General features: G+C 35.2%; 12 protein-coding genes across 12 annotated transcripts; 3 read left to right on the forward strand and 9 right to left on the reverse strand.

The window, feature by feature from the left end:
- The first annotated feature begins 325 nt into the window (after window positions 1-325).
- On the forward strand, window positions 326-1,495 carry RHIMIDRAFT_19249 (SFT2-domain-containing protein). Its single transcript, XM_023605972.1, has 8 exons — window positions 326-541; window positions 586-643; window positions 709-739; window positions 800-879; window positions 939-991; window positions 1,045-1,109; window positions 1,160-1,224; window positions 1,280-1,495. Exons 1-8 carry the CDS (start codon window positions 487-489, stop codon window positions 1,347-1,349), a joined length of 477 nt encoding a protein of 158 aa, XP_023465536.1. The 5' UTR covers window positions 326-486; the 3' UTR covers window positions 1,350-1,495.
- Window positions 1,496-1,640: 145 nt separating this feature from the next.
- RHIMIDRAFT_203635 (Glyoxylate reductase) lies at window positions 1,641-2,915 on the reverse strand (the record flags this gene model as incomplete). The annotated part of the gene is made up of 5 exons (XM_023606702.1): window positions 1,641-1,864; window positions 1,924-1,972; window positions 2,029-2,331; window positions 2,395-2,591; window positions 2,645-2,915. The coding sequence occupies 5 exons, from the start codon at window positions 2,913-2,915 to the stop codon at window positions 1,641-1,643; spliced, it is 1,044 nt and encodes a 347-aa protein (XP_023465537.1).
- A 140-nt stretch (window positions 2,916-3,055) lies between these two features.
- Window positions 3,056-4,288, reverse strand: RHIMIDRAFT_203611 (t-SNARE; the record flags this gene model as incomplete). The annotated part of the gene is made up of 6 exons (XM_023606701.1): window positions 3,056-3,163; window positions 3,211-3,435; window positions 3,558-3,791; window positions 3,845-3,948; window positions 4,025-4,077; window positions 4,128-4,288. The coding sequence occupies 6 exons, from the start codon at window positions 4,286-4,288 to the stop codon at window positions 3,056-3,058; spliced, it is 885 nt and encodes a 294-aa protein (XP_023465538.1).
- Window position 4,289: 1 nt separating this feature from the next.
- Window positions 4,290-5,579, reverse strand: RHIMIDRAFT_19279 (uncharacterized protein). Its single transcript, XM_023605979.1, has 4 exons — window positions 5,387-5,579; window positions 5,286-5,331; window positions 5,122-5,231; window positions 4,290-5,068 (listed from the first exon to the last, which is right to left on the reverse strand). Exons 1-4 carry the CDS (start codon window positions 5,462-5,464, stop codon window positions 4,736-4,738), a joined length of 567 nt encoding a protein of 188 aa, XP_023465539.1. The 5' UTR covers window positions 5,465-5,579; the 3' UTR covers window positions 4,290-4,735.
- Window positions 5,580-6,558: 979 nt separating this feature from the next.
- On the forward strand, window positions 6,559-7,096 carry RHIMIDRAFT_203691 (nucleoside diphosphate kinase; the record flags this gene model as incomplete). The annotated part of the gene is made up of 3 exons (XM_023606706.1): window positions 6,559-6,592; window positions 6,642-6,751; window positions 6,785-7,096. The coding sequence occupies 3 exons, from the start codon at window positions 6,559-6,561 to the stop codon at window positions 7,094-7,096; spliced, it is 456 nt and encodes a 151-aa protein (XP_023465540.1).
- Window positions 7,097-7,191: 95 nt separating this feature from the next.
- Window positions 7,192-8,282, reverse strand: RHIMIDRAFT_297661 (uncharacterized protein). The gene has a single exon (XM_023614281.1). The coding sequence runs from the start codon at window positions 8,007-8,009 to the stop codon at window positions 7,287-7,289; it is 723 nt and encodes a 240-aa protein (XP_023465541.1). The 5' UTR covers window positions 8,010-8,282; the 3' UTR covers window positions 7,192-7,286.
- On the reverse strand, window positions 8,049-8,282 carry RHIMIDRAFT_203433 (uncharacterized protein; the record flags this gene model as incomplete). Its single annotated transcript, XM_023606685.1, has 1 exon — window positions 8,049-8,282. The coding sequence occupies one exon, from the start codon at window positions 8,280-8,282 to the stop codon at window positions 8,049-8,051; it is 234 nt and encodes a 77-aa protein (XP_023465542.1).
- A 596-nt stretch (window positions 8,283-8,878) lies between these two features.
- Window positions 8,879-10,355, reverse strand: RHIMIDRAFT_256348 (mitochondrial carrier). The gene is made up of 6 exons (XM_023611225.1): window positions 10,100-10,355; window positions 9,978-10,047; window positions 9,898-9,918; window positions 9,730-9,828; window positions 9,029-9,675; window positions 8,879-8,974 (listed from the first exon to the last, which is right to left on the reverse strand). Exons 1-6 carry the CDS (start codon window positions 10,147-10,149, stop codon window positions 8,944-8,946), a joined length of 918 nt encoding a protein of 305 aa, XP_023465543.1. The 5' UTR covers window positions 10,150-10,355; the 3' UTR covers window positions 8,879-8,943.
- A 244-nt stretch (window positions 10,356-10,599) lies between these two features.
- RHIMIDRAFT_203931 (3-hydroxyanthranilic acid dioxygenase) lies at window positions 10,600-11,269 on the reverse strand (the record flags this gene model as incomplete). Its single annotated transcript, XM_023606722.1, has 4 exons — window positions 10,600-10,769; window positions 10,822-10,902; window positions 10,956-11,058; window positions 11,108-11,269. 4 exons carry the CDS (start codon window positions 11,267-11,269, stop codon window positions 10,600-10,602), a joined length of 516 nt encoding a protein of 171 aa, XP_023465544.1.
- Window positions 11,270-11,947: 678 nt separating this feature from the next.
- RHIMIDRAFT_256374 (kinase-like protein) lies at window positions 11,948-14,245 on the reverse strand. The gene is made up of 14 exons (XM_023611226.1): window positions 14,144-14,245; window positions 14,033-14,084; window positions 13,926-13,980; window positions 13,837-13,872; window positions 13,761-13,785; window positions 13,625-13,705; window positions 13,333-13,574; window positions 13,226-13,278; window positions 13,077-13,176; window positions 12,961-12,991; window positions 12,902-12,909; window positions 12,735-12,853; window positions 12,492-12,679; window positions 11,948-12,441 (listed from the first exon to the last, which is right to left on the reverse strand). Exons 1-14 carry the CDS (start codon window positions 14,193-14,195, stop codon window positions 12,020-12,022), a joined length of 1,464 nt encoding a protein of 487 aa, XP_023465545.1. The 5' UTR covers window positions 14,196-14,245; the 3' UTR covers window positions 11,948-12,019.
- Window positions 14,246-14,535: 290 nt separating this feature from the next.
- On the forward strand, window positions 14,536-15,437 carry RHIMIDRAFT_227660 (hypoxanthine phosphoribosyltransferase). The gene is made up of 3 exons (XM_023607603.1): window positions 14,536-14,975; window positions 15,026-15,268; window positions 15,330-15,437. The coding sequence occupies exons 1-3, from the start codon at window positions 14,592-14,594 to the stop codon at window positions 15,360-15,362; spliced, it is 660 nt and encodes a 219-aa protein (XP_023465546.1). The 5' UTR covers window positions 14,536-14,591; the 3' UTR covers window positions 15,363-15,437.
- Window positions 15,422-16,652, reverse strand: RHIMIDRAFT_256408 (uncharacterized protein). The gene has a single exon (XM_023611227.1). It carries the CDS (start codon window positions 16,611-16,613, stop codon window positions 15,645-15,647), a length of 969 nt encoding a protein of 322 aa, XP_023465547.1. The 5' UTR covers window positions 16,614-16,652; the 3' UTR covers window positions 15,422-15,644.
- Window positions 16,653-20,213: the final 3,561 nt, after the last annotated feature.

The following is a 20,213-nucleotide window of genomic DNA, read 5'->3' on the forward strand; positions in this document are numbered from 1 at the left end:
AACCATTTTGGATCACTACAAGTAATATTTAATGTTGTCAGTAATTAAATAAAAAACAACTAAATTACATGTCTGCTAATATTTCAGAAAGCACAACGCCATCTGCTAATTCGACAACTGTATCAATAGGGTATGATTTACACTCAAACGTGTTTATCTATTGTGTATAATTGTTATTGTTGATGACTTGTGCATCTTTATTTTTTATTTACCCATTCCACAAATGCGTCTTCAATAGCTGCTTCCATTTTAGAAAAGGTCATTTTTTTTTTCGTCCTTTGTTAGAAAAAAAAAGAGAGAAGCCCTCTCCTTTATTTCTTTTTTTTTTTCCTGTACCCCCTTATGTATCTAAAGGATGTGGGCATGAACATGATTAGACTCCGATAATGAACCGCTAAGCCCTGAGGAAAAATATATTGTATATGTGTGGGGTGTTATTGTTTCTTTTTTTATTATAAACAAGCACAGTTAAACAAATACACGAAAATGCCTTTTGGGTTTTTTGCATCAGAACATAGTGACCAAGGCTTGATGGATGACGGTAATGCAGTTTGATGAATGTCTTTATGGTACTTACTGAAACAGGTAGTTGGCAATATTTTGGTTTAAGCAAGACTCAGCGTCTTTATGCCTTTGGTATATCGTAAAGTCAAGCATTATCAACATGAATGAAAAAGTCATATTACTTATCAATATTATTATTATTAGATTCGTTATTGGCGCTATCATATCCATTTTCGTAAATATCAAAGAGAGAATTTATAGATCTGATCTCTTATGCATTTTATATCTTTGCTAGTCTACGTTGTTACTTCTTACTATGAATACTACTGGATTTGCCATCTTGTATAGTATTGGAAATATTGTCTCTATACTCAGGTTATCATTTATTATAAAAAACAAAATGGATCCATTTGGTTATTGACTCTATTATCTAGTTTAACATTCATCATTGGGCTCAAGAAGCAATTCAAAACTATGTTTGCCCCAGGTATACATATGCATATATGAATCATTTCCCATGGTAACTAACCAATCACCAAGTTCGTTTCTGGGCAACGGTTATATACCTTGCACTTTTGGTATTAACGCTTGTTCTCTCCATCAAAGTATGTATTTCATCTTAGAGTACACGCCGTGTTTAACCAAATATATATAGATCCACAATCTTGCTCTTTCCTTAGTACTCGTCATTGTTCAATTTGGCGCCTTGGTTTGGTACTCGTAAGTTGATACCAGAAATAAGGAAAGTAAAAGGAAATTCACTCAGTTTATGTAGCGCAAGTTATATTCCATACGGACGTGAAATCATTAGACGTTTCTTTGGAAGTTGTATTACATCTATATAACCAGCTTACTCGAATAAAACGGACAAAAGAATGAATAATAGAAAAAATATTTGTTTTGTGCTTATATGAAATTCAAAATACAACATTCTCTACTATCAAATTCATACAAGAATACCCTATGCATTGAATAAGCCTGTCAGGGAAACGAATATGTGCCAGTTTCGTTATTAGCATATTGCTTTAAAATTGCTTTGGAAGATAAAGGGAAAGAAAGAAAGAGGATCATGATCAACCACGGCCATTTATTTTTTCTACAGGAAAGACAGTATGGTAAGGTAAACTATCTTTGCTTTAATACTTTAAGCCAAATGGGAGTGGCTTTCCTTCCAATGCAGAAACAACATTATCAATACACATATCACCCATTGTTTCGCGAGCTTCAAATGTAGCACTACCAATGTGTGGAAGAATCAAGCAATTATCAAGCTTGAACAATTCATGATCTGTTGGTAAGGGTTCAGGGGTAGTCACATCAAGACCTGCTCCTACGATCAGATTCTCCTTCAATGCACGCACTGGAATAAATAAATAAAAAATGAGTATATGTCTTTGAGAAATTCTTTTATAAAATTACCAAGGCCATCTTGCTCGACCACACCTCCTCTAGCACTATTGACAAATATCTAACCAAAGAAAAAAAAATATTAGAATGTATCTTGGGATAGTAAGCGATATTTACAGCCGTCTTTTTCATTTTTTTAAATGCATCATAATTAAACACTTCTTTTGTATCAGGAGTCAGTGCACAACAGGCAACCACATAATCCGATTGGCGAAGGAGATCATCCAAGGGCACAAAATCCGCATTAAGAGATGCCTTCAATTCTGGCTTCTCTTTACGCCCCCAGTAAAGAACGCGATCAATTCCAAACGCTTTCAAGCGATGAGCCACTGCTTGACCAATACGACCCATGCCTACGACGCCCAGCGTCTTATTTTTGAATTGATATCCACATAACCACTGTGGACGCCATTCTCTCCACTATATCATTCAGAAATGGGTGTTTTTTTTTTGTTTTTTTTTTTTATTCAAAATTCTTGTTACCTCTCCTGTTTCAGCTGCATGCTGAGCAGGCTTCATATGTCTTGCTGCTGCCAACACCAACATCACTGTCAGATCAGCCGTTGCATCTGTCAAGACATCTGGTGTATATCCGATCTGTATATTTTTCTCTTTTGCAGTCGCAAGATCAATATGGTCATATCCAACACTCATAGTCGAGACAACCTTTAAATTTGGCCCTGTATAAATATTATTATTTAATAAAGATTTTTACCTTTCTTATTTGACATACCTGCAGCATTGAAAACATCAGCATCTATTTTATCAGATAGCATACAGATGAGCCCTTCAGCGCCTTTAATATCGCGCAATAACTTTTCTCGAGGCATCGAGGAATCGTGCGGCCATTGAATCAACTCAAAGCCCTGGTTTTCAAGTCTTGTTTGACTCTTTTCAAGTAGTTTCCTAGTAGCAACAACTTTTCTAGTTAAGACTGAAGAAGTATGGAATAACCTTGCTTGATTATTTATTAAAATGTTTTTTATTGTTAGAATTCTAAGCATATCTTGAGAAAAATAAAAAATAAAAAAAAGAGAAATATAGCCTATGTACATTGTATCTGTTTTGGTGTATATTGGAGTGGAGTTCAGCGGAACTTAAAGTTGATTTAGGTTATCAAAAAAAATGCATTGGAGTTATTTTTTTATCTCCTCTTTGGCTTCACAATTAAAATAACGATTAACAGCATAATGATCAAGATTAATAGTAGCATCAGTTTACGTTTTCTGGTTTTACTTTGATATTTTGCTCCCTAGTATATATTAGATAATAAGAAAAGAGGATATAGGAATAGTGTACCTTGTCTAACTGCACCACTGCTTCTTTCACTTGTATGTTTGTTTGTTCTATGTTATAGTCAATTCTATCTAATACCGTGCCTTGATCGAGGACAAGTGTTTGTAAATCTCTAAATATCTCAGCCAATTGATGTATTGACTTTGCTATCTGGTTAATTTCCTTTTCTCTTTGATCAATATTGTGTTCAGATGATTCCAGCACAGCCAATTGAGATTCCGTGAATCCCTATAGTGCAGGATGAGCACACACTAGACTCTATGTATAATCTATTATCTTACAATCTGTGCATCCTCATCTAGTAGCAACTCGGCTGCTTCATTACTTAGATTTGATCCTAGTATATTCACCTTTTTATTTTCTTGTCCTTGCATCTCTATTATCATGTATAAGGTTAAATTACTTCTTAAATCTCCAAGCTTACTCTGTAGATAGGACGACTGTATCTTTCTAAAACTCGATGAAACTTCTTGCACTTTTGTAGCTAAACTAGTTTGAATATTTCTTGTAATGACACTTTCTTGATTAGAAGCATTCTTTCCAACCCCAATACGCTGTATATCGCGCTTTATGCGATAAAATTCCTATTACAGATACATTGAGACAAAAAGCATCGAGATAACGATAAAGTTTTTACGTTTGTAATTTCTGTCGTTAGTGCTTCAATAGCTGCCTCATCTGAGCTTCTGTCATCGAATCCAGGTAGCAAATGCTTTCTGTGCATGCCTTTTAATCTGGTGACTATAGTAATACTTTTTAGAATAAGGAACCTTTAGACTATTTGCGGCTCTGGCCTTCTTCTTCTTCTTTACATTACTTTTATCTTTGATAGCATCGAGAGCTTCGTCAATTTCTTCAACAATGTCCGTCCTAATTCGAATGAGGTATATGTGTAGAGTATATAAATGTATGAAATTTACCATTGAGGAGGAAGTACAGACATTTCAATGACGTGATCTGAACTCTCAATTAACCCTTCTGTTTCTGATGCACCTGCAGAGAAGTGAGGAGCAGAGCTCTGTGCTCGTGCATAAGAATTTCTATACTGAAGAAATAGTAAAGTTCTACTGCGTGTTGCCATTGAAAGTGAAAAGACTGTTCCCCCTCACTTTCTCTGTGTGATTCTCTCTTGGCGGAATTTCTTGACTTGCTTTTTTTGGAAATAGCATTACTGCAATTTTCAATAATATAAGCCTAATAGGTGGATCTTTTTTTCATTTTGCTTTGACAATTGGATTTATGTCACTGAGTTGTTTATTGATATTATTTATGAAGAAGAATAAGAAATAAAGAAAAAGGGATATAAATATGTACATGTTTCATCATTTTCTGGGAGAAAAGGGGGGAAGTTTTAATACACTGTTGACATATGATATCTTGATTCTTCAAAATCTTTAATCTGCTGTGCATGCAACCTATGATGACGAGCACCGTTCTTTAGTCTCTTTGCATAAGCTCCAACAACATAAGCAAAGTATATCTAATAGAATGTCATTTTAAAAAGAGGCATATAAATACATGGCATTTACTATACCTGAACTATCTCTACAACAAATATCAAAACACCAAATAGGATGATAAATGTTTGTAGCAAAGAGGAGCATTGACTTTCATTTCCAGCATTTGCAGTCAACAGTCCTGGGTACTTTACGGGTGAATAATATGGACTATTGCTCAAATGAACAGGTGCGATTGTTTGTTGTGCGTTGTCGACACCAACAAATCCCATGACACGACATGAATCAACCATGTTTTGTCTGTTGGTAGCCATGAGAATGAGTGATATAAGATAAATAATAAAGGACAATATACAGTTGATCCACACGATAATACTGAATGCTTTTGAAAATCGTCTTGATGCCTACAATGAATGTATGTTAATGATCAGATATCTCTTTCATATCATTCACTTACAAATACAGATCCAATGATACCAGATAAACCACCAACACAGATAAAAACTGAGAATAGTAAATTCATGTAATACCAAGGTTTAGCTGATTGACCAGAGTAATATACAACAGCTAAAAATAATAATTAATTAATATGTAGCACAAATAGAACGAACTCTTTCGTACCATTCACGCCTACAAAACCAGTTGCACTATAAAATAAATAAACAACCTAAGGAAACGATATGAGCATATGATATGTATTCATCTATTATATCAAAACTTACAAAAAACCAAATGGCAATAAAGAGAGTGCCTAGTCTCAAAGGAATGAAGCAGCAACATTTCTCTAAACCGAGTCCCATTATGCTTTATTTATAAATGAAAGGAATTGATTCAGAAAAAGAAGAAAGAAAAAAGAGAGAAAAAAAGGAGTAAAAAGATTGGAAAAGGGGGGACGAGTGAGCGAGAGAAAGAAAGAAAACGACCTATAAATAAAAAATAAAAAAAGTGCCAACAAGCAAATTAGCTAACATTATCTTTTTATTGGTTCTGTCTTTTAATTGCAATATGAACAGTGCCATTGTTCGTACCCAGCAAAACAAAAAGATTTGGTTGTGTGCCTGAGAACCTAGATATAAACGGGTAGAAGAGAAGAGAAAAGACATACTCTTTACTACAAGTAAAAATAAATTGAACAATGATCAACACAGATACTTTGAATAGAGTACTAGGAACTTGTGTTTTGTTGTTACATTGAGAGCACTTTTCTTGATTGTGCGAAGGTAATAGTGTCACCATAGACTTAGGTACAGGATATGTCCCTCATCTTACCATGTTTGTGTACCTTTTATAAGAAAGTATTGATGAAAAAGACTATTATATACAACACTATTGCATCTAGTTAACACTATGTGTTCTATTTCCAGTATTCCTATTTAAACTACAACAGCAAAATGACCAGAACCCGACTTTTGTTTTTTTTTTTTGGCATGAAAAAAAGCACATCTCGCTCTGGGAGAAATATCTGTTATGTTACATGCATAAAAAAAATAAACAAAGACTGAGAAGTTCTGTTAAACATTTTTTTTGTTGCCAATAAACTTAGCAATCATGACAAAAGGCAACATCTGGCTTGCCATTTTATATCCAACAATACAAAAACCATTGTATAATGTTTGGCAACCAAACGCAGAGAAATAATGAGCTACTTCCAGATCTGCCAATGGTTAGTCTTTAGATAAAGAATGCTTCTATGAAATAGATACTGTCAATGAATACAGCCTCCCTTTTAAATCACTTGAACGCCTAAAATCAACCTGTCAAAACAAACGACCGCCCTTGGAGAAACAAATTCTAGGTCAGACACGTGAACATGACTGGTTTTCATCCGGGGCAATTAAGCTGAGACAGGAGAAAAAAAAATCTTTTCTTTTTTTCAATTCAATAAATTATTAAAATGGAGCGTACTTATATCATGGTTAAGCCTGATGGTAAGTCATAAAGATGATTTGGATGTAAACAACTAACCACTTCTCTCAGGCGTCGAGCGTGGTCTCGTTGGTGAAATCATCAAGCGCTTCGAACAACGTGGTTATCAACTCACTGCTCTTGAATTGATCCACCCCACCAAGGAACTCCTCGAAGAACACGTAAGTAAAAAAAAGCAACTGACAATATCGTAGTACTGTGATTTGAAGGGTAAGGGTTTCTTCCCCTCCTTGATCGAATACATGTCCTCCGGCCCCGTTGTCGGTATGGTCTGGACCGGTAAGGACGTCGTCAAGACTGGTCGTAAGATGTTGGGTGAAACCAACCCCTTGGCCAGTGCCCCCGGTACCATCCGTGGTGACTTCTGTATCGAAGTTGGTCGTAACATCTGTCACGGTTCTGACTCTGTTGAATCTGCTGAACGTGAAATTGGTTTGTGGTTCCCCCGTGGTATCAAGACCGTTGCTCGCTCTCACTCCATTCACTCCTTGGTTTACGAAAACTAAGTTATGATCATATCAATAAAATGATCATTTTGTGTATTCAACTTTTTTTTTTTTGCTGTTAAACGACGAGTTCTATGTGTTCGCAGTAGATCTTTTTATGCTTTTGAACAAATACCAAAATGCATGTTAAAATCTTGTTTTATTTTACAATGAAAAAGTCTAAAGTCTACACACACACAATGGGACATTGCTAATAGAAAGTTTGATCAAAATATGAAGGATAAGCCGGTTGTGAAGTGGTATAAAAGTAAGTTGGAACCATTGATGGCTGCTCTCTAAGAATATGATTCCACCTAGGATACATTAAACTAGTGTAATCAGCGAGCTGACCATATTGAGGAGAACACATATCCATCGCCTCAGACAGGAAAGACGCGTCACCAGTAATGGCTTGTCTTGGTACGACCATCGTATTATCAGCATCGCTTTCAGAGTAATTATGAAGAAAGAGTTCCATGGGAGAGCTGCTTCGGTCTCTGTTATCTAAATGATCAAGCGTCTTGCCAGATAAAGGAGAGCCACAATCAGAGCTACCACAGAAGCCGTCCATGGTAGAATGAGCACAAGAATAAGTCAATGATATGGGCGAAGCAGAAGGAGAAACGCCGAGGGTGCTTGAATAAGGATGCAAGTGACTATAGTTGCAGCTGCTATAAGTGAACTTGGGCTTGTCTTTATCACTGGGTACTTCCCATACAACAATATTTGCATCATGATTTTCTTTTTTCTTTACAAAGGGGTTGCTGTCTTCACCTGATTTTACAGGGCGATGATAGATTTCGATCAATTGTCGTCTACTTTCAAAGTCAATAGCAGTAAACTCGTTCTTGGGGCGCTTCCTGTAGGTTCTTGTCTTTTTAGCCTTCTTTTGCGGACAGAATTTGTAGTCAGGGTATCTATAGTATAAAGACATGAGTATCGTGAGACAGTTTTTTATTTGCTGTTGCTTTAGTTACCGTTGAGAGTGTTCGTGCCTAGCCATAAGAGCTTTTGTGCGGTAAGATTGTTTTTCTTCTTCAGACATCTCTTTCCACCATTTGGCAATGATTTTGGAAATATCTCGGTGATTCGCGCCAGGGCATTCCTTGACAATTTCTCGTTGCTTTTCAAGTCGATAGATCATGAAAGAGTTCATTGGACGTGGAATCTTGGAAGCATCAGAGCGAGAGCGTGTAGATGTTTTCATGATAAATATAAAGAATGTAAAGGGGGAAATAAACGAGTGTACGAGTTGTAAATGTGTAAAGAGATAAAAAGAAAACGTAAAGAGTAAAATATTGAAGACAGGTAGGGTATTTATATAGACTATCAAAAGACAACATTGATTATAACCATACATGATAAGCATTTCCCTCCTCTTTTGCAAATTAAAAGCATTAAGAATTTTGTGATCTATGTATAAAGAAAACTATAAATATAAACTTTATGGAGACTGCACAATCTTTTACCGCTTACATAATTGAATGACACAGTCAAATAAAGAAATTTGGTGATCTACGCGAGTACAAAACCTGACTTTTAGAAGAAAAGAAGGAGAGTGAGTTTTTCCTTTGGTTTTTCCATAAACCGTCAAGAAGGAATTTTTAGATCAATTTATGCAAGTAAATGATTTATAAATTAACCTTTCTTTTTTTTTTTTTTAGCTTGCCACCAAATTTAGGTTTAAAAGGATTGTACTAAATTTCATTGTCTTTGGGGAAACATTATCTATATTTGTACTAGTCTTAGTATACCTTAACATAGATGTAGTAAATTTACTAAAGTAAAAAAAAAAAAAAAAGACTTGGGCGTAAGACATGGAATTATGATAAAGAAAATACATGCTTTTATTGTAAAAAAAAAAAAGTCTATGAAAGAACACGCATGGCCATTTCGAATCTATAAGATATAGTCATATTAGCAAATAAGAAACCGAACCGTGTCTCGACTTACCCCATAAATGTTGCTGCATTCACTGGTGCAGCACGAAGCAAACAAGGTCCAATACCTCTAAAGAAACCGGCAGCACCTTCCTTTGCAAATGTTTGACGAGCACAATCAAGGGCTGATCGATACTGTCTGTTATCAGCTGTGAATCCATCAGTCTGTAATTTGGATTTCACAGCGTCCATTGGATAAATAGTAAACCACATGGCATAGCCAGCTGCAGCACCAAAAGCACACACCTTCCATGTAGGCAATTCTGATCTGCTCTGTAAGTTATCCTTCTTCACCGCTTGCTGAACAAGCCACTCGTATGCTAAAAAGTAAGCACCGTAGCCTTGGAACTCACGGGCCATAGTGATGCCTTGACCCTTATAGATGCCCCTAATACCATGAGAATTGTAGATCTGACGAATACAGTCGATAGGCCCACTGTATCCAGCACCTGTCTGAACCTGAAGTCGGGTACGAATGTGTTCAACGGGACCGGAAACAAAGGAATTGGCAACACCACTTGCCGCACCTGCTATATACAACTGACCGTTGCTCAATAATGCTCCCTTTTCATTTCGTGAGAAATAACGCTTCATGGCCTCGAGTACTACAAACTGAATAGATACACAAGCACCGATTCCCACCAAAGGCGTCATTGTTCCCTTTTTTTTCATGTCGAATTATTTCACTTGTTCACTTCAATGATCAAAACTTACCTTGTAGAATCCTGTGATTCCTTCATTTGCTCTTGTCTTTTTGACACAATCCATCATGCCACTGTACAAAGGATTGGTGGTAGATTGGGTTTGAAGACGCTAGCGTATAAAAATCACGGGTTATTCTGGGTATTTGAACATACGTCCTATTTTTTTTTTTGTACTTACAACTTTTACTGTATCAAAAGGCTATAAAGTAAATAAAAAGAGTTAAACATAAATAAGCCTTTTTTCTTATTCATACTTGCCTGGCCTACAAGTACTTGAAGGATACCACCCACAGTTCCACTCAAACAGTCTTTTACGGCCTGAGACATGCTATACATAAACCATTCAGTTTTTGTTATTATATCGATTTTTTTTTCTTTACCCAGGTTTAATATTGGGTATCTCTACAGTTTCTGCCGTAACTGAGGTCATTTTTGATAATAAGGGAGCAAGAGCGACAAAATAGAAAAGAAAAAAAAAAGTCTTGATTTGCTTATCACTCAAATTTTATATCGCCGATTGCCACAGAAAATTGTGGGGGAAAACGAGTCATCTTTCAAGTACAGTTGATGGGCAATCAAGAGATATTTTTGTACAAAATGAAGAGAATTCTTGTTCTTGTATCCAATGTTGTCGATATTATGTTTAAGCTATTATGAAATAAAGAATGAATAGGCAAATGATAATAGTAGTTCCAAAGATGGTATGTTTTGATCTTTTGTGTCTGTGCGTTTTTAAGGATCCCTCTCTCTCTCTTTTTTCATTTCGTCGCTTCATTTTAAAAAGTAAAAAAGTGGAATTAATTCTACAGAAATGAGCGTCGTTTCGTTTTTATTTATAATACAGGTATAACAAAAGAAGAGAGAGATAGAGTAATAGATATTATTTGGTAGAGTTAAGATGACCACACTTTTTGCATGTTCGAAGTTCCTGACTAGCAGCGAACTTTTCAATGATAGGCTTTAATTGTGTGCCGAGATCTACACAATGGAATCTTTCTTCATAGACAATTTCTCTACAATCTATATTTTCACAGTACCATCTTAAAGAATCTAATGATTAGGATTAGTCATTTATCAGGGTTACACACAAATTCACACACACCTATATGATGAGGCAACCTCACTCTTTCAACAACGATGCCTATTGTATTTGCATATCGAATAGGATTATGTGGAACTTTGGCTATATAGGATGACTTAATAAAAAAAACAGAAAATACTTAAAGTGATACTTACGAGGAAGTAAAAACATGTCTCCTTCGTTAACATGAATATCTTTAAATTCACCATTCTCAACCACTTTGATCAACAGATTTCCTTTGACTTGGTAAAAGAATTCCTAATAAAGTATGAATATATCATCATTTGATGTTATTAAATCTAAATACCTCTGTTTCGTTCACATGATAGTCTGTTCTCTTGTTAGGTCCACCTACGATCATGATGATGGTATCATTTCCCTTAAAAAGTACAGCATTATTCACTGGTGGCTCAAGTTTGATACCATTTTCTTCTAACCACTTTGGAAAGTTGATTGGTGGTAAAATCATGTTTATGAAAGAAAAGAAGAAAGAGGAAAATTTTTACCCAGCTTGTCATTCTTTCTCTCTCTGTCTCTCTTTCTCTCTTTTACTGTTCCTTGTGACTTGCTTATTAATCTGATAAACTTTTGTTTGACCTGTCATTTGTGGTTAAATTATCGGGTAATCTCATTGGTTCCGGATTAGTAAATGACTTTTATTCAAGTTGCCAAGACCAGGATATGTATGGAGTATAGTCCAGTATGAACTATTTCTGCTTCTATTATGATTATCTAGGATCATTTTGGTGGTTGTCATAGTAAAAAGTAATAAACCCTATTGTCTTCTTTACTGTGCATCTATAAAGTCACCTGACGATCCTTTTTTGTAATAAAAAACGATATGAAGCTGATAGACTCATCCATACACAACCAATAGGATTATTAAATAAAGAAAGGCACGCTTACTAACACATCCTAACCTTTTCAGCGGATTGGTTCAATAAGAAAAAAAAATGGCAACGATGCTTTGGGCCACTGTTTGAATACAATTAAAAATGGCCTTATTTTTATAGACTCTCTCTCAATTTTCTTTATAAGTTGCACCATCTTCCAAGTTGTATATTATCTTGTACGCATCTATTCTTTTTAAAAGGAAATCATGATAGCAGTAACCACAAGGACATCTATTGATAGTGGTCAGATGTTGGTCTGTCAAAAGACTGACTATTTCTTTTGTTATTGAAATAATGATTTAGTCAATGAGTCTATTACAATAAGTTTATTTGTTTAGATATAATGTCTTGTAAGGGAATCTTTCGGTGTTGATAGCATTTATCCAATCTTCAATACTCCATGGTGAGTTCTCTATCATTTCTGTATTTATCTTTAAACCAGACTTGAGCTCTACTCTCCTACTCTTTATTTCTTCAACAGCAGTAGGATCATCATCCACGTGATAGGTTGGCTTTAATTCATCTACAGGTAAATTGTTGAGGTAGTACGCTTGATCGTCCTTTAGATCTTCACCAAACCAGACTCTTCTCTCATCTTCGAAATGATCAAGCACCATCTCTTTGTATTCTTGGAAAAAATCACTATTGGCTCTTTTTAATATCCAGTTTGACTGTAGACATTGGGCAAGGGAAGCACGTTTACGGACATCTACATGCAATAAACTCGACAAGAGTAGTTCAAGGTCGTCTTTTAAATATGAATAAGTATTGTGTTAAACATATACAAGAAGGCTTTACCATTTTTTTCAAGTCCTTCATAATCAATCTTTCCGTTCAAGATGGCATCTGTTAGCAGAGTCATATCATTCAAGTATTCTTCGAATGGATGTCTACCAAATAGCATGATAAACAAAATGATACCAGCTGCCCAACAATCCGATTTGGCACTGAATCGATTATATTTTACTACTTCTGGTGCAAAATAACTATGATATTATAAGCATACGTTTTGTTATCTTTTGGTTGTTGTTTTTTTTATACCCATATGTCCCATGCTTTTCACGAACCTTGTCTGCATCGCCTTCATATATAGCTAATCCAAAATCAGCAATGACGATACGCGACCTTAATGAAGTGCCTGAAACCAGTATATTATCGGGCTAATGGTACTTTAGCAAATACAGACAAAAGCATAGATTCTATCTTACTTTGATGTCTATAAAGAAAACCAGTGAGGCTTATTAATATAAAACTGATTATGCTTTACCTCTATGAACAATGCCTTTTTTATGAAGATACTACGGGGAGACCAGTATCTTTAGTAACTTTTCAAAAAAAAAAAAAAGAAAAAAAAAGAAAAAAAAGGAGCATATATTTGATTACCTGAAGACCCGAAGCTAATTGATAGAATATAAAAAAGCTCTCTTCTTCGGTAAATGGCTCATCGTTTCCAATGTATTGACTTAACGATCCTCCTGGGAATCTAAATGTTGGGTCAAAATTATTTCCCTTTCTTTTGTTTTCTCTCTTACGCAGGCATAATCATGTTGTTATCATGCATTGTAATCAATGAAATAACATTTGCCTAAACAGACAATTAGTCAAGTCCCTCTCTCTCTCTCTCGCTTTCTTTCCGTACATGTCTATTGGCTTTTAATATCTCTATCTCGTTCTTTGAAATGAAAACTGTTCGACTTGAGAATTTAGCTCGATACACCAATTGTTCAGCAGGTCGATCAGCCATATAAGCCAAATAGATCATGGCTTGACTACCTGTACCCAAAGAGATATCAGCAACAGTAGCCTTTCTATCTTTCAAATGAAACGAGCTAGGCATCTCAATTGGTTTGGGACATTTTTGTTTTTGAATAAAGATAAAGTCTATCATCCCATTAGGTTCTCTCTTTTTTTCCGTTTCTTTGCTTTTTTACTTAGATGCTTTGATACAAAAGAAATGATGCAACCAGGAAACAATACAACTGTTCGATTACAACCTATGAGTGTCTGATTCACTATTGCAAGTTGTTAGTCTTTTCCTTTTATAAACAGAAAACGATATCAAATTACAAAATGTTCCATTTCTGCTTCTATCCTAAATATACTCTTTAATTACTGTATTTTTTTATCTTCGTATGATTGTTACCGTCAAGTAAACAATGTTGTCAAACTCTTGAGTTCGCTACGATCACACTTGTCAATGAAGGGAAAAAAAGGTTGGAATGTAAAACTTACTGCTGTAAATTCACACTGAAGTTGATCAATAAAAGGGAAATCAATAACGAAATGACTAGATTCAAGTCAATCTCTCTTTGTTTAGCTTATTTTTTTTTGTTTCAAACCAGTTCTCATTTCGACCCACTGTCAACGTATCCCAAAGTATGATAGGTATCACTGAAGTTCCCCCCTCCAAAGGTAAATAAGTTTTTTCTCTTAAAACTAAAGTCACTTACTCAAGTCTTCTATATCTTTGGTTGCTCCTCTAAGAATACCAACACAGCTCATCTCTCTCTTTTTTTTCTCTCTATACGCGTGTTGTAATAAACAAAGAGAAGGGGAAAAAATACTTGCATAAAAAATTTTAAAACCAGTCCGAGTGAATGTTGCCCATGGCCATTCGTACGACAATGATAAGTTAGAATAATGATAAGCTAATTTTAAATACAAGGAAGCATACAATTGCTTCCTATGGAAAGCATGCCTTTTTATAATAAAAGTTGAATCCATGCTGACCTGCTTTATAGAGCTTTTTTTAAGTATACCTTTGAAATCAAGGAAATATGGCTTTGAGGGAGTGTGTCCCTGTTTCAATGACGGCCCGGACTTTGAGTACAAAATTTTTTTTCTGACTACAGAAAAGAAGATAACGTCCTTCTTTTTTTATATATTAAAATAGTCAAGATGCCTATGGACCCTAAGGATTGGATTGATGTTACCACTGAAAAGAACCACTACTCTTTAAACCATTTCGTTATTCCTCATCACTATGAAAAGGACGTTTCTTCCATTCTTATTCCACACGGTGTCATTATGGATCGTGTCAACAAACTTGCTCGTCTGATTGTTGCTGAGACCACGGGACCCTTAGTCGTCTGTTGTATCTTGAAGGGTGGTCACCAATACTTTGCTGATTTGATTAACGCTGTCAAAAAGTTGACCAACAAGGAAGGCAAGACCGTTCCTTTAAGTTTGGAATTCCTTCGTGTCAAGTCTTACAAGAACGATACGTCTGAAGGTGTGACCATGTCCATCACTGACGAAGAATGCAGAGACTTTAAGGGAAAAGTAAAGTAACCAAATAAAAGAATGATTGGGTATTAACATCATGTACATAGAATCTCTTGATTGTTGAAGATATCATTGATACAGGCAACACTATGGTTCATTTATTAAAGAAATTAGAAACATATCAACCTAAATCGATTCGAGTCACCAGTTTGTTGATCAAGAAGACACCCAAGAGTAACGGTTATGTTCCTGATTACGTTGGCTTCTCTATTCCCGATGAATTCGTTGTTGGTTATGCTTTGGATTATAATGAATATTTCCGTGATTTGGATCATATCTGTGTTATTAGCGTAAGTTGACAAATAAGTGTCTTTTTTTTTTTTCTTACTAATATATATATTTATTTACCAGGAACATGGTAAACAAGCTTATGCCATTCAATAATAAACATTATCTGCATCTCTCTTTTTTTTTTTTTTCCTCATAATAAAAACAAGGTCATATTTATTATAAATGGGATAATTTTATTTTCTATAGTCTACGTGGTATCTTATTAAACAATAATAGAAATATAAATATATATAATGACGTTAAATAGAAAGAGAGAGACGATAAAAAAGAAGGGTTCATATGTAAATAATCTATAAAATAACATAAGAAAAAACGACCAGTCGTGTCATAGTGTACATAGAGAGAAGAACAATGGGAAAAAAAGAAAGGATAGTATTACAAAGTGCTGGAGTGGGTACGTAAGAGTAAAGGATTAATATATTGTGTAGGTTCATATGTCAGCATGTCCAATTGATACATAGGGCCGTTGATAAAAGGATTAATATACTTGCCATTAGTATTTAATTCGTCCCAGGCCAACTGCTCAGCAGTGGGTTGCATATACATTTCTTGACTATTTAATTGTTGCATAAGAGGAGATATATCCAGAGCAGAAAAGTGATCAACAAGGCCGATAGACCAGATAGGGGATGATGGTGATTCGGTGTGTGGAGTGAACGTAGCAAAGGATGATTCTGGATGCATGCCAAATGCTTCACATTGGATAGAGAAAGCAGGTTCAAATAGTTCGTGATCTTCCAAAGACATAGGAGTTGTAGGGCCAGCACCGGGACTAAAAAGACTGGTGGAAAACTCAGATGGTATATAGCATTCAGGAGAGTTGAAGCTTGAAGGTGTATAGGGCGGACTAAAACCAACAGTTTCTAGCTTAATTGGAGAATCTTTCTTGGTGACCTTCTTGCATACCTTCCTAGTTCGTTTCTTGGGAGCAGAGGCAGTTTCCTTAAGCTTAGAGGCAGATTTGAGAGCATCAGCGTCTTCATAAATCATTTCCATAAATTTGTTATTTTCATCAGAGAGTGAAGTGAACTTGTCCGAATGCGATTTACGGTTGTAAGGACGCTTGGGAGTGTCTTTCTTTTTAGGCATGTATTTATAATCGGGATACATCTTGCGGTGTTCTTGTTTTGCGATTCGTGCTTGTTCACGGAATGGCTGCTTTTCTTCATCTGTAGCTTCTTTCCACCATTTAGCAATAATCTTGGAGATATCACGATGATTTGCGCCAGGACATCTAGCGACGATTTCCTTTTGCTTTTCAATACGATAGAGCAAGAAGCAATTCAAGGGCCGTGGAGCGGCTGCATTATTTTCTTCTTTTGCATGGATTACTTGTTTAGGCATATTCTTAGATTTGAGTAATATAATAAAATTAGAATTAGAGTAAAAAGGTGTTGTAATTCGATGTACTTTAGAAAACATCCAGGTCTATTTATTTAAATCTAAAAAGCGGTAGATAAGCTCACCCTTGTCTCATCCAATGTGATCTTCCAGCCAGTTGGAATAAACTGGTATCATAAAAGGAATGACTTTGTTCTGCAATTTACAAAGGGTGCATAACTTCCCCTTATCCCCTCCTTTTTTTTATTATTGATATTCATGCTACTCAATAACAGTTAATAAAATAAACTAACAGCAAGACTCTATATATGGATAAACACCGGATATGTATGTCCTTAACAACCATGCTTTTTATGCAGCTATTATTTTATGTATAAGCTACAGTTTTGCGTACGACCAAGTATGGTAACACTGAAGGTCTGCTTCTATTTGCACTGAAAACCCACATTCTGGGATTTTGATTGAAAAAGAAGGTATGAACTATAGATTATTTAGAACCCATAAATAAAAGCGACGCTCATGATATGGAAATTAACAACATTCCACGTTATTTAGGAAGCAGGATATATATTACTTTGACAATGAAATTCATATATAGATCATGCTTCGTTTGTTTAGTAACTATGACTTCTTCAGTCTGCTCCCCTCCTTTTTCTTGTAACAACTTTCTGCTATTTCTATCTCCTCATGAATATATATACAAAATCAAAAATAAAGACTATACGTTACTTAGAATTCTCTAACGATAGGAATTGTCTGATGAAACACCAACAAGAGTGATCTTGCTGATTTGTTTACATATGTGTGATGACCCAATGCAGCTAGAGTGATAAAGCATTCTCATTTTGGTTTCTTTATTGATAGCATAGCAACGCAAGCTAATTTTCATTATGATTTTTTCTATTGGGAAAAAAAAAAAAGGAGGAGCGGATATTTCTGAATAACCTGGAAGATCCTCTAGACCAGAGAAGATAAGGATGGTATTAAAAATCGATGTTCATGATATAAAAAGAATAAACCGTCTATGTACTCTATATATATCTCACAATCATGCGAGTAGGTTCGGTGCTTGACTTTAAGTAGAAAGTAAGGCTAAAACCTTCTACCAGCCACGCACTCCCCAGGGCAAAAAAAAAAAAAAAAAAAAGAAAAACAAACAAACAGGCAAATAAGGTTTTACCGTCTGAGCGCAGATATACAATTATTGGGATATGCAGTGATAATCATCAGGAACAATTTTTGTTAATCTTCTTTTTTCTAATAAAAACCCGGTTTTTGCCTTTTCAAGTAAAGAGTCATAGTCTGTATATCGTACGATGCCTTGTTTGTGTAAACGTCAATTTACAGCAAAAGGGGGAGGGAACAATACCTTAAATAAGCCATCTCCCCTTCCTTTGAAAACAGGTTTTGTGCATCTTTGATGCATACACAATCAGTTTACATTATCTATAACAGTTCAGTATTAAAATACAAAAAAGAGAAAATATAGAAAAAAAAAAAAGGAGTAAAGGATGTGTATATCAATAACTACGTAGAAAACAATAATCTACATATTTTCTCATTGTATCGCTTTATTTAGAAAGATAAACATATATAATTGATCGTAGAGTAGATCTAATTACACAGACTTTTTCAATTAAGTAGCATAAGCAGCTGTTTTATGCAAAGAGTACAGATGGGATATTATAGTTACAAGAGGGAAAAAGGCGAGAGAAAAAAAAAAAAGGGGGAGGGCATTCCATATATGGTCAAACACCGGCCTTCAGATAAATTACCCAAAGGATACCCTAAAGATAATTCATGCAAATGCATTGACATATTTTGTGAAATATGTCGCCTGTTAGGGTTGCTACCATGGCACTAAATTAACAAAAAAATTGACATTGAAACCATTCAAAATAATGAAATGTATTAAAGTTAGACTTCCAAACCTTATAAACAATCATGATTTCACCACAGGAGCAACAACAATAACATACCTTTCCATGTTTTTCATTTGTGGATTACTTGATCTTCTATACATTAAAAGGGAAGTGTTTTCTTTCAGCTATCGAGTAAAAGACTAAACTAAGAAAAAAAAGAGATTGGGTTTAATATATTTTCCTTACTGTTCTCCCGTTTTGTCTACCTCGTCATTACATGTTCTAGCTAATACTTGTAAAGTTTTTCGAAATACCTAGAAAAAAACTCCCGTCAAGATGATTTGATCATACGATACCGTCACCTGCTCGTCCAGCCTGGCTTAATCTTTTAATATTAAGCAAAGGAAATAAAGAGACGAATATACGATAGCAATTAGAAGAAAATGCTTCTTTTTACTTTGAGAACAATTACTGCGCCCATTAATAACAAGCGAGTAGATATACCGTCAATTTAATGCTGTAGAAGGAAAGTAAGGGGGGAGGGCGAGCGCGTCTGAGTGTCCACGTGTATCTTTAGTCAACCAAGGTTGCATAAAGTTGGTTAGACTAGAATCATTGCATCCTTTAAACTATTGATTGCAATATACCTGTCATGAGGTTGATGGGTGTAAGGGAAATTACTTTAACAAATTACTTTGTATTATGACATATTTTATCAGTATTCAATCACGTATGAAATAAACACAACATAGAGATTAAGCTTTAAATCTTTCCCTTTGGGAAATACCTTTTTATTAAAAACACACATATTCAATGACGTACAGAGAGGATAACCCATTTTAAAATGGTTGATTTTTTCGTTTAAACTTGGTTCTAAAAAGAAGGAAAGGGGGACATGATACAAATTCAAGCTCAACCGTGAGGGAACTCTGACAAAAAGAAGATTGTGGGACTGCAGATATCACACAAGCATAGGCAGCCAACCCATACTAAGCAAAAAACAAGCAAAACTGAAAAGATTGATAACGTAACTTTTTAAAACTTGCATCTATATGCAGAAAAGGAAAGAAAAAAACCATAGATTGATATGTGGGTTGACGGCGAACTGTGTAGATTTCCTAGAAGACCAAGATTGGTTTCCTTGCTAATGAAAGTCCATGAACACGCTCAGCTACGTGCAATAGGTAAATAAAATATTGTTTGCAAGTGTGTAAGAATGAGCTAAAGCTAAAGAAAAGGGGCACTTTATGTCTAGAGAGGCCTTTTTGAATAAAATACACCTTCAATCAATGCATAATTCTGATTCATTGCTAATAAAAGCATCTCATTGGCTATCCTCAAGCCTGTAATGAACATAGGATCGTGTGATCTTGACAGATGCTCAAGTAGCATAAATTAGCTTAGTGCTCAATATAAAATTATAAGGGAATCATTAAATCTTTTTATCTTTACACAAACAGTAGTGGTTGCCAATCGAACAGATGAATCTTATTATCAATGAAGTGGTGAATAACAAAAGCTAGCTGTACACATCGTTGATTTAGGGGAATGCTACACGCGCTCCGTTTTTACTAGAGCCGCCCTTTTTGTGTGTGCCAGGTTCCGTTTCTTCAACATTTGTCTGTAAAATCGATATACACTTTATTCACACATTATTCGCACACTGAAAAAAAGATAATTTCAGACAACAAATGAGACACCAAATGATAATAAAAGAAAGCCCACAAAAAGTAAACGAAAG

This window comes from Rhizopus microsporus (genome assembly GCF_002708625.1).
Source record: "Rhizopus microsporus ATCC 52813 unplaced genomic scaffold scaffold_10, whole genome shotgun sequence".
NCBI lineage: Eukaryota > Fungi > Mucoromycota > Mucoromycetes > Mucorales > Rhizopodaceae > Rhizopus > Rhizopus microsporus.

What these genes read in the sequence shown, in the direction of transcription:
- RHIMIDRAFT_256374 (XM_023611226.1), bottom strand. Translation starts at nt 14,195, where the DNA reads ATGAGCTGTGTTGGTATTCTTAGAGGAGCAACCAAAGATATAGAAGAC. An exon ending in TTCAGTGTGAATTTACAGCA is followed by an intron (nt 13,873 to 13,925) that starts GTAAGTTTTACA and finishes GTGTGATCGTAG; the next exon opens with CGAACTCAAGAGTTTGACAA. An exon ending in GAAAAGCATGGGACATATGG is followed by an intron (nt 12,680 to 12,734) that starts GTATAAAAAAAA and finishes ATAATATCATAG; the next exon opens with TTATTTTGCACCAGAAGTAG.
- RHIMIDRAFT_19249 (XM_023605972.1), top strand. Translation starts at nt 487, where the DNA reads ATGCCTTTTGGGTTTTTTGCATCAGAACATAGTGACCAAGGCTTGATG. An exon ending in CCAAGGCTTGATGGATGACG is followed by an intron (nt 542 to 585) that starts GTAATGCAGTTT and finishes TTACTGAAACAG; the next exon opens with GTAGTTGGCAATATTTTGGT. An exon ending in CTTTATGCCTTTGGTATATC is followed by an intron (nt 644 to 708) that starts GTAAAGTCAAGC and finishes TATTATTATTAG; the next exon opens with ATTCGTTATTGGCGCTATCA.
- RHIMIDRAFT_256348 (XM_023611225.1), bottom strand. Translation starts at nt 10,149, where the DNA reads ATGACCTCAGTTACGGCAGAAACTGTAGAGATACCCAATATTAAACCT. An exon ending in TTCAAGTACTTGTAGGCCAG is followed by an intron (nt 9,919 to 9,977) that starts GCAAGTATGAAT and finishes TTTACTTTATAG; the next exon opens with CCTTTTGATACAGTAAAAGT. An exon ending in GAATCACAGGATTCTACAAG is followed by an intron (nt 9,676 to 9,729) that starts GTAAGTTTTGAT and finishes ATGAAAAAAAAG; the next exon opens with GGAACAATGACGCCTTTGGT.
- RHIMIDRAFT_227660 (XM_023607603.1), top strand. Translation starts at nt 14,592, where the DNA reads ATGCCTATGGACCCTAAGGATTGGATTGATGTTACCACTGAAAAGAAC. An exon ending in GCAGAGACTTTAAGGGAAAA is followed by an intron (nt 14,976 to 15,025) that starts GTAAAGTAACCA and finishes TCATGTACATAG; the next exon opens with AATCTCTTGATTGTTGAAGA. An exon ending in ATCATATCTGTGTTATTAGC is followed by an intron (nt 15,269 to 15,329) that starts GTAAGTTGACAA and finishes TTTATTTACCAG; the next exon opens with GAACATGGTAAACAAGCTTA.
- RHIMIDRAFT_256408 (XM_023611227.1), bottom strand. Translation starts at nt 16,613, where the DNA reads ATGCCTAAACAAGTAATCCATGCAAAAGAAGAAAATAATGCAGCCGCT.
- RHIMIDRAFT_19279 (XM_023605979.1), bottom strand. Translation starts at nt 5,464, where the DNA reads ATGGGACTCGGTTTAGAGAAATGTTGCTGCTTCATTCCTTTGAGACTA. An exon ending in TGGTTTTGTAGGCGTGAATG is followed by an intron (nt 5,232 to 5,285) that starts GTACGAAAGAGT and finishes TATTATTTTTAG; the next exon opens with CTGTTGTATATTACTCTGGT. An exon ending in GTATCATTGGATCTGTATTT is followed by an intron (nt 5,069 to 5,121) that starts GTAAGTGAATGA and finishes CATTCATTGTAG; the next exon opens with GCATCAAGACGATTTTCAAA.
- RHIMIDRAFT_297661 (XM_023614281.1), bottom strand. Translation starts at nt 8,009, where the DNA reads ATGTCTTTATACTATAGATACCCTGACTACAAATTCTGTCCGCAAAAG.